This window comes from Vanellus vanellus (assembly GCF_965231255.1).
Source record: "Vanellus vanellus genome assembly, chromosome: 1".
In the NCBI taxonomy this organism is placed as follows: Eukaryota; Metazoa; Chordata; class Aves; order Charadriiformes; family Charadriidae; genus Vanellus; species Vanellus vanellus.
The window spans coordinates 220,500,684-220,511,577 of NC_138905.1; the positions used below are offsets into that span (position 1 = coordinate 220,500,684).

The 10,894-nt window shown below is 46.7% G+C and overlaps 1 protein-coding gene across 1 annotated transcript in view; it reads right to left on the reverse strand.

Annotated features, from left to right (window-relative positions):
- The window catches only part of GDPD5 (glycerophosphodiester phosphodiesterase domain containing 5), a gene marked incomplete at its 5' end in the record, with an annotated part of 123,413 nt that extends 117,782 nt beyond the window's left edge, over nt 1–5,631 (reverse strand). The window contains one exon of the mRNA XM_082493996.1: nt 5,515–5,631. Within this exon, the coding sequence (XP_082350122.1) occupies nt 5,515–5,631 (117 nt within the window). The remainder of the gene's footprint in view (nt 1–5,514) is intronic.
- Between the last annotated feature and the right edge of the window lie 5,263 nt (nt 5,632–10,894).

A 10,894-nucleotide genomic window follows, 5' to 3' on the forward strand; every position in this document is an offset into this window, starting at 1 on the left:
CCTGCAAACCCATGTTTCATTGGCCATCAGTCCTGACCACCTCCAAAGCTTTCAAAGAATTCCAGTGCTGAGCTTGGATGTGCATCTCATTAGCTTTAGTTTCACTCTCTTTCCAGGTTCTTAACAAGGATGTGGTTTATTAGATGCTCAGGTTAACACCTGTGGGATTAGATGATTCAGAAAGCAGTGGGATCTCTGTACATACAAGATTTCATCACTGATACTGCTCCATTCACTCACAACATCGAGGGAGTTTACAAGAAAAATGGAAGAAAAGCGACTGCATGAGTACTCTGAAATGCACCATTCACAGAAAGCCCATGAAGAAACCTCAATTTAAATGTTGTAGATGACATTGAAGAGCAGAAAATCACATGGATCTTGCAGTTTCAGTCACGTGAGATTCAAAGCTGCCAATTTTGTGTTCATTCCCAGGTGATGATGGCCCTTCCTACTGTACGTAACCAAACCAGGCACCCATCCTTGCCTATTCTTGGCCATTTTCTGGAGGAAAAGATAGTTTGGTAAACATGGGAAGCTTCCAAGGGAAAGGGGGGAGACAAGAAGAGTTCCCAGTTACATTTTGTCTACCTCAACTTGTATCTCAGAAGGGTTCATGGTTGGGAAGTACAGTATCAGCCGTGCCTGCTGCTAAGCAGAGAAGCCGAAGCCCTTTGCAAATGGTGATAGTATTTTATCCTATTTGACAGGGAACTAAGTAAGATAAAGAAAATAAAGATCCCAAGATTTTTCAATATACAGTAAGTGCAAAAAAAAAAAAAAAAAAACCAAAAAAAAAAAAACCAAACAACCAAAAGCCAGCCAATAAAAGTGGCTTCTTCTTCTGTTTGTTGGATAGATAAAAAAAATTATCATTATAGTTTTCTTCTGCAGAATATCTCTTTCCCCGCTCCCACCTTGGATGATTTCCCGGGTGTGATATTTGTGCTGTACAGACAACGTAGCCTTGGAAGCAATAAAGAAAAACCTGAACAAAGCCAGTTGATAGATTTAAACTTCATGTTTATGCAATGCAACCCATCAACGTCTTCCACGTGGATACTGATCCTGCAACTTCTCTGGATGGATTTTAAAAGATGCTGTAGCCTGGGCTCTACCCCAGCAGCAAGAGCTATTCTGGTGGTGTAATACCCAGCAGCAGTTCATTTCAGGTGAAGCACACAAGCTGTGCTCAGACCATTGTGTTTACACACTGCAATTAGCAGTGCCGCTCGCACTCGCTCTCTCTGTTTAATTGCTGGCAATCCATCAACAGGCTTATGGTATCTGGGGCCTACCTCGGAAGCCATCTGACCTTCAGACCTTTAAAAGCACATATGGCAACTACAACACAAAGCTTATTTACCCACAGTTTCTGTGTTCAGGGAGATAGAACCCTGTTAAGATGATGCACTGACTTCCTAAGAACTTCCTTGGTTGAATATGCGAATAACAATCTGCAGTTAGATCAGAAATTGCTTCCTCACACCTGCTAGAGGGATTATAATGGTCTGAATCTCAGCAAGATCATTTTTTCCTCTTTTATATGCCTTTCATTTAAAAAAAAAAAAATTAAGAAAAAACGTGAAGGGGGATCTTGCCATGAAAGCTGAAGGCGCACAACAGAAAAAGGGATTTTGCAGCTGTTCAAAATTTAAACAGGAGACCAAGTGCTCAGGTTGGGTAACTTCTGCCCCCCCTCTCTCCTCGCCTGCCCCCCCCCCCCCCCCCATTTTGCCCATTTGCAAAAGGTCAGAGGAAAGGAAGAGATAATTACAATTCTAGCAAGCAGTCTCCCAAAAAACTTAGAACTCAGGCTTACAATTAAAATTCTCATTTTCATGTAAATTTTTAATGTGTAGTAGAAAGCCTGATTTGCATACATTCGGGGAAAAGGAGAGGAATCATTAAAACTCTGGCTGCTGAGCTGCAGCACAATTCAGAAAACAAACACTCACAGTCATCAGCAGAAGATTTCAGGGAGGCAAGGTTGGGTCCTACCCCAAATTTAGGTGCAGGTCTTTTATTCTGGAAAGTTTGATCTTTTAAAAAGAAAGACAGCCATGCTGTAGCCTACACTAAAAAAAAAATAAAAATTAAAAAAAAATCAAATACATGCCTTGCTTTCTGATAATTATAGAGTATAAACGTAACAGTAAATACTCCTTCCCAGGTAGTTGTAAATTTTTGGAAGACTTAAGACCTCTCAAGTATGCCATAATTTCTACAGGAACCATGCTCAGAAAAACATCTGTTATACTACAATTGCCTCTACTCTGGGCTTGGAGTGGCTGAGTTACCATAGGGTCAGTCACAGGGTAATACAATAGGTATTATCATCAGTACGCCACTGACTTCGTGTGAAGCAAATAGGCACCCAAGCTATGGTATGGTACTTTCCTGGCTAATCCCTTACAGATACACCTAAATATTGTGGAGTGGTTGACACGCTGGAGGAACAGGATGTCAGCCAGAGGGACCTGGACAGGCTCGAGAAGTGGACCCATGTGAACCACATGAGGTTCAACAAGGTCAAGTGCAATGTTCTGCATGTGGGTCAGGGCAATCCCAACCACAACTCCAAGCTGGGCGGAGAATGGGTGGGGAACAGCCCTGAGGAGAGGGACTTGGGGGTGTTGGTGGGGGAGAAGCTCAACACAAGCGGCAATGTGCGCTGGCAGCCCAGCGAGCCCCCGGCACCCCGGGCTGCATCCCCGGCAGCGTGGCCAGCAGGGCGAGGGGGGGACTGTGCCCCTCTGCTGCGCTCTGCTCTGGGGAGACCCCCCCGCAGTGCTGCCTCCAGCTCTGGGGCCTCAGCACAGGAGAGACATGGAGCTGGTGGAGCGGGGCCAGAGGAGGCCCCGGAGCTGCTGGGAGGGCTGGAGCCCCTCTGCTGGGAGGACAGGCTGGGAGAGTTGGGGGGGTTCAGCCTGGAGAAGAGAAGGCTCCACGGAGATCTTCAAGCCCCTTCAAGTCCCTAAAGGGGCTCCAGGAGAGCTGGGGAGGGACTCTGGATCAGGGAGGGGAGCGATGGGATGAGGGAGGATGGTTTGACACTGAAGAGGGGAGATTGAGATGAGATGTGAGGACGAAATTCCTTACTGTGAGGACGGTGAGCCCCTGGTGCAGGTTGCCCAGAGAAGCTGTGGCTGCCCCATCCCTGGAGGTGTTGAAGGCCAGGTTGGACGGAGCTTGGAGCAACCTGGGCTGGTGGGAGGTGTCCCTGCCCATGGCAGGGGGGTTGGAACTAGATGGTCCTTTAAGGTCCCTTCCAACCTAAACCGTTCTGTGATTCCATGACTGTGGCTGGGATATGTCAGCTGGAGACCGTTAACATATCTAAAACTTCCTATCCCCATTCAATACTTTGGGATCTTGGCAAGTTTTCCCACTCATCATGAAAGCCCTCTCATGCAGACCAAAGATCACTGACCCCCGGTGTTGGGAGTACCCTTTATGTTGGGGTAAGTCCGTCCCCGCTTCAGAGCTTCAGCCCACTGCAGAGATCAGAGGTGGCAGTACAAGACATCCCGATTTGAGTGGTACCGTGAATTGCTCTCCCACTTGATCCAGAGAGGCGGAGGGTTTGCAACCTGTAGAAGTTACCTGCTTGCTCAAACAGCCTCTATTTTGCAACGAAAGATGTTTCTCACTCATCTCTTACACGTATCCTAGAGTTCCCACCCATTCTCTGCAATATTCAAGCACATGCAAATAGGCCTGTCCAACAGAGGACAATTAGCCTTCATTTGCATTTTAACCCTCCAAATAAAATGCTATAATTGCTCATTCCAGCACTAACACCTGCAAGGCACTTTGACATCAAGATGGGAACAGATTCTTCATACCTTGGTTTTGCATAGCCTGTAGCTAATTTTAGATTTTCTTCTTTTGCTCCTGCAAGAGCCAAGTTATCTCCATTTCTCTATTCAAAGTGGAAGTTGAGGCCTCATGCAGACCGACTCAGAGACTGGACATATTTTAAAGCCTAGCTCAGGTACTTTAAACACAACAAATTCCTTTCTAGCACAAGAAAAACAATTGAAATTCCAAGTAGAAATGGAAGGCTGCCACTGATATTTTTTGGTAAAATAAATCAGTGCAGGCACAGCGAGGTTTCACTAAAAAATTAAAAAAAAAGTCAATGGCAATTTTTCTATGGATTTTTAGCTGAGAAGCATAATGTTCTCATTCATAAGGCATACAGAATAAGGCATTTTTAGTATTTAAAACACACACGCGTGCCAAGACATTACATCCCACTGTTTTCCTGACAAAGTCCTAAAAACCCAAGTAAACCCTCCACTACGGATGTGCCCGGCTATTTGCTCAAAGGAAACTTCTGCTGGCTCAGAAGAGGTCACTCAGACTAAGCTGGCCAGACTGAAAGAGGAGGAAAAACAGCACAAACATTTCTACTTTGCAAAAGGAAATTTGTTTTACGCTGCACGAACGCAAGCCGTGACTTTTCAATTCCCATGGGAGCCGCCAGCCAAGCTGCACCACCAACAATCGATGCAATTCAGAACCAGGAGCATTTTTGGCACGGGATCTGCCACCCAGAAGTGTTTTCTCCTTAACAGCCTCTTTTCCAGAGGAGGAGCACTCCACAGCCAGGAAGATCCCTGGTTATAGACTTCAAAACAAAACAGAGCAGCTAACTCACCGGAGCAAAACTAAGCCCTCGAAAAAGCAGTGAAAGCATCTCCTGGGATCGTTGCCAGGAAAAATTAGATTTAAGTTTTGTGGGTTTGCCTTTTTTTTTTTTTTCTTCCTTTCTTTAAGTAGTAAGCACATTAAAAAAAAAAAAAAAAAAAGACAACTTGAGAGCACAAACAGTAATACACAACAACCATTACCCAGAAGATGCAACAGGGCAGCTGTGACAGCAGGTTTTTTTTTCCACATTTCTTCCAATAAACACATCAGGTCTCCTGAGACCCTCACCTTGCAGCCTCAAAAGGAAGGCGTGAGTCCATCCCCACTGCCTGGATTCCCTCTGCCAGAGCTCTTAAAGACTGCATTTATCCAGGGGAGGGAAAAGTCACCTCTAACAGCTCCCCCATTTATCCTCAGCTTGTTCTCACCTCCTGCTGCCTCTCCCTACCAGCAAACTTATTTTCACATACACAGAAGCTAGAGACTACGCAGAAATGCTGTTCCTACATATTTGGCCAAAGAAAGACAAGCACGCCAATAAGACACAGAGCAAGGAGCAAAACAGAAGTCTCTCCCAGAACCAAAAGGAAAACACGGACAGATTTGGCCAAATCCATACCACTCAAACACTTTGAGCCCCGTGACCAGCTAACCATGCCCATCTGCTACATCAACCACACAGTGAGAACTTCTCACAGGCCTCCAAGCCATGGGGTCTGTGGTTTCCATGGTTTATCCAAGCCAACAAACAACAACAACAAAAAAATAAACCAAATATCCAGCACTTTCAACCAATACCCACGCTCATCCGCAATCCAAAGTCACCGGGAAGAGGTGACGCGGTCAACTACCTACCTTGGTGGTGTCATCATGTGACCGCTGGTACCGTTTCCAGCGGCAGCCGTAGATCCCCGTCAGACAGGACAAACATAGCTGCGGCTCGTAGTACTGCAGCGGTTGGTGTTTAACCATGCTCCTTCCAGCCCCTCAGGAGCGAGGTATCAGAAATCCATCAGGTCCTGGGAGCGCCCTTCAGCAAGAAGAGAAGAGGGGGGTGGGTGGGGGGAAAAGAAAGAAATTAGAAATTCCAAGCAATATTTCAATACATTAACAAGCAATTTAATAATTAACCATGTCCTCTGGCTATTGAGAGGAGGAATGATAATCAGATCTATTCCCAGCCCTGCCAACATCTCCGGCTTGTTACTCAACAAGACCGAGAAGTTTAATTAGTTTGCAAGTTTTATTTCCTTGTGCAGTTTCTCCCACACCACTAAAAGCAAATGTATTCATAGGAGTTATCAGTAAGAAAAGCCACACAAGGATAAGAGCAGTAGACAGACTATTTAGAGCACAGATGATTAGATTTTTATGAATGATTGAAATGTAAAGAACCAGAGCCTCTGCAAGCACAACCTTAAAATTGATTCAGAGACCTCTGCAAAGCTGAAACCCGGCCAAGCTAAATCAGTTTATCTTTAGCATCCTATGGAGCCTGCAAACTGGTCCCAGACAAGGAGCTAAAACTTCTGTGCATACTGGGAAAGGCAGATATTACCCTCTCCCTTTATATGCATCTTAGAAGAGAACTCACAGGGATGCAGAGCTGGTTTCACACAGAAGAAAGGTCCCCTCGCCACCAAACAACATTCCCTCCCAAAGGACCAGACTGACTCCAATCATAGAATAGATTTGTAGAATCACAGAATGGTTTGGATGGGAAGGGACCTTTAAAGACCATCTAGTCCAAAGCCCCTGCATTGAGCAGGGACATCTTCACCTAGTTCAGGTTGCTCAAAGCCCCGTCCAACCTGACCTTGACTACAGCAACTGCTCTAGCTGCCATGCGTGGGAACATCACTGTTTCAAGGGAAAGTACTCCGCTCTATCAATTACACATTTTGTGCGTCATAGGGCTTTTTATATAAATATATATATTTAGATGCTCATTTTTGTCTCTGTTGAGATTCGTATCAAGAACAGACCAAGTAATCATACACTCTTACTAATTCCTAGAGTCGGCGCTTGGGGATGGGAACCTCAAAGCAAATGTTCGCCAGTCTGGTGGCGTCATGCTGCTCTCAGCTTGTACTTAACACCCACCAGGGTTTGTTTTTTTTTTTTCCCCCCCCACAGGTTCCTGGTGCACAAGTGTACACCCACAGCCCCACACATTGCTCTTGCGTGGACAGTCAGCGCGCTACGAGCGACGCTCAACAGCAGCTGAGCTTGCAAAGTGCTTGGCTGCCTTTCCAGCGTGTGCACCGTTGCGTGTGCGGTACGTGGGCAGTAAGGAAATTGCACCCTCTCTAGGGGAAACGCTTCACTTCCTTATACGCAGGATCCCCAGCGCTCAGGTGTTGCAAAAAGCTATGACAGCTATGAGTAGCAACATCCCCATTGGCATCAGCAAAGCATGACAGGGCTTAAGGAGATAACGTCGCCACCTAAAAACCTTTCATCCCCAAATCCCATGGAAGGAAGCCTCCAAGGAGGAGATTGAACATATTTTTCATTACAGCTAATGCACAAGGGGATGCTGCAGGTGTTGCAAATACTGTGGCAGAGTCTAGAAATGTCAACGAGGACACAGACAGCTCAACCCTTCCAGCTTCTGTCCTTCTCTGCGTCCATTTACACTCTGTGCTTCACACTGGCAGCCAAGGACAGCCCCATCCTGACTTTCTGTCATCAGGACACAGCATCCTGGAGGCAGACAGATCCTGCTAGTTGGTTGCTGCGGTTTCAAAGCCCACCAGACCTTTACCATGCTGCCTCCAGAGCCCCCAACCCATAGGTCCTCTGCTTTCCTCTCGTCCAGGCACACAAAATACAGCTTTGTCCTTTCAGCGAGTCCCTCTACTGCTCTGGGCCCTGCTTGAGGCATTGACCCAGGCAGAGGACACGAGACATGCAGGACTTCCATATCAGTTCGTAGCTGGCCTGGATCCCCATGTGGTTTTGTTCATCCCCTCCAGGAGGACACACAGGACAGAGGCACAAAACCCATCCAGTCTGAAATGAGAGCCGTTTGCTGATCATGTCACCCTGTGCTCTCCCAGCACATCTGCCCCTAGGCGCTGCTGTGCCACCTCCATGGCCTCGTGCTTGAGGTCACCTCCCTGCCTGCATTTCGTCTCTTCTCACGCTATTTATAAAGCTCAGCATTAGTCACTACGCAAGTTGCCTCCTATCTTCAGCTTTTTTCTGCTTCAAGATTGTCCCTACAAAACCAGTTTCCCAGTCTGCCTTCCCCACGCACCAGCGGCACACTATGGGCAGAAGCAACTGTCAGTTGGAATAGGACAGAAACACGGAGGACTTACAAAATTAGATGTTATTTAAGGGTCTTGGACAAAGCCATAATCTCTGTCCTGAAGACCCTAAGCAGCAAGTGTTGCGGGACATAGGCAGGATGTGAAAATTATGCACAGCCTATTAACAACTCTGCCATCCTGGAAACCTAGCAGGCTACAGCCATTACAAAAATCCTTCATGAATTGATCTCCAAAGGGCAGCATCTCTCCAAATTTCCACCTCTTAGAATCACAGAATGGTTTAGGTTGGAAGGGACCTTAAAGGCCATCTAGTTCCACCCCACTGCCATGGGCAGGGACACCTCCCACCACACCAGGTTGCTCCAAGCCCCGTCCAACCTGGCCTTCAACACCTCCAGGGATGGGGCAGCCACAGCTTCTCTGGGCAACCTGCGCCAGGGGCTCACCACCCTCACAGTCAAGAATTTCTTCCTAATATCTTGTCTAAATCTCCCTTCTTTCAGTGTAAAACCATCCCCTCTCATCCCATCACTCCCCCCCGATCAAGAGCCCCTCCACAGCTTTATTGTAACCCCTTTAGGACCTGGAAGGGGCTCTGAGGTCTCCCCGGAGCCTTCTCTTCTCCAGGCTGAACCCCCCCAACTCTCTCAGCATGTCCTCCCAACAGAGGGGCTCCACCCTCACAGCATCTTCGTGGCCTCTTCTGGACTCACTCCAACAGGTCCCTGTCCAGGTCCTCTTCTCGCTTTAGTTACACGGGACAAGAGGGCAGACAGACCATCTCCATCTTTAAAAGCTTTGACCACATCTTTCATTTGCTACCCTACAAGAATTGCACTGCAAACTCAAACACAAGCGCTACACTCAAATATTTCACCACTCCACTCTTCTGGGAAGCCCCTACCTGTTCTCCAGCCCAGACACATGTCAGAGCAGTGCTGTACACCAGCCACACACGTACAGAGTGTCAAAGCTGGCAACCCCTGACTTTTCAAATAGAAATCCAATTCATTCGAAGTGGCAGGAGCCTGGGAGCAGAGACTGCCCTTCGGAAATAATGTAACTTATGTTATGGATCCATCATTCCATTAACACTAGTTGAAGCTCAAGCATTAAGTCCTGAGCTAAAACTTCACAGCACAACTCACAGGAGGCAACTGCTAAGGCTGGGAAGGGAATAGGGTGAGTTTGGGCAAGCACCACAACTTAGCAGGTACACGAAGAGTTCTCATCTCAGGGCTATCACCAGATTCCCCAATTCAACCTGTTCAAGATACAAACATCCCTCTCATGACTGCGTATCCAAAGCTATCTGTTAAAGCATGAACTTTGCTCCACAAGCAAGTGAGGGTGGAGGCACCAAAGCCTTTTCAGACAGGATTGCTTTAGTAAGGTACGAGTGCACTTCAGAGACGGAGAAGAACCAGCAATCAACCCTTCTCCCTGAATAAAAATCCTATGAGGAACACCAACAGCCAGCGTAGGTGCAAAAGCTTTGAGTTTATTGTCCAGTTCTGAAGAGCATCTACCAACCTCCAGCAGCAGCTAACCCAGCATCTCCTAATCTCCTGGCAGAGCTCAGGGGGGACACAAGTGTTTTCAGTACAAAAGAGCAACCCAAAAGCACACCTGTCCACCAACACCATCACCAGAAGGCACTGCTGGGAAGTTTTAAGAGCAGCAGAACCCACTAAAAACAGTCAAGAGGATAAAAATTACAAGCAAGGATAAATACAGCTGAAAAGGCTCCATAAGCCACCAAGTGAAGCTCCCACCCTGGTTCTTCTCGCTGACCCTCAGCACGGGCAGATGCTGTGGGAGCCCACAGATTCAGGCTGCTCTCCATAAAAGCAGCCAGGAGAAGCACAAAGAGAGGAACTCCAACGTGAGTTTAAAAAAAAAAAAAAAGCCATTCCTAAATGCAGTTGAATTACATGAGGCACAACCTACAAGCTGAAAAAAAAAGAAAAAAAAATCATTCCCTCTTCCCCCTGAACGGTCATGAGCAGACGCATAGAAGCCCACAATGGAAAGGACACAACGCTAAGCACAGTGCCCATCCCCCCCACCACACACAGACACCTGAGCAGTAACAGGAGACACAGGAAGAGACTGAAGCACAGCAAGATGATGCTCGAGAGAAACCCAACTGATACCATCTGCCCGGACAGCCTCTCTTGGCCAAGATCATGGACTGAATACTTACTTCTCCTGCTTCCAGAAATGGATTTAACGGAGAGAAGCAGAAAGTCCGTACCTTACAATCACTGTTCCCATGACATCTACAGCTTTGAGGTGGAGAAAGCAGGCTATGAATGATTCAAACCTCTGCTGGTTAGCATTACATACAGAAATGAAAACAGGAAGCAAGACAACACACATTAATTATTCAAATTCAGCAATACGCATCAGAAGAGGGAGGTGGGGAATAGAAAACAAACCCACACAAGCTATCAACCTTGACTTTAAAGATGCATCATCTGCCAATGGCTACAAACTTCTTCGAGCTGAGTAACCGAGTTTACCAGCCAACTTGCCCAAAAAGAGGGAGCAGGGTAGACTCCATCTGCAGATACAGCAGGAGCATTTTCTGAAGGCTCCAGGATGCCTAATTAGCACACATTGCATTCCTGAGATACTGGACTGTGGGTATCCGTTACAGCCTGTGACACATTATTCCTTTCCAAACAGCTTTGGAGAAAAAAAAAAAAAAAAAAAAAAGAAGAAAAAAAGGCAAGAGAGAATTCAAGTTGCAAATTTAAAAGGGAAGCTCTCCGGGGAGATCTGGCCTAAAAATTTGGATTTTTGTCTCCCTGAGTTAACTCCTCCATCCCCGTAGCCCTAGAGCAATACCAGGAGCGGAGAGGGAACAGAGCAATACGGAAGAACTGTTAGACCATCTCAATGTGATCGTTTTAGCAAAGCATAGAGCAACTGCACGAGTCCTGAAATACACT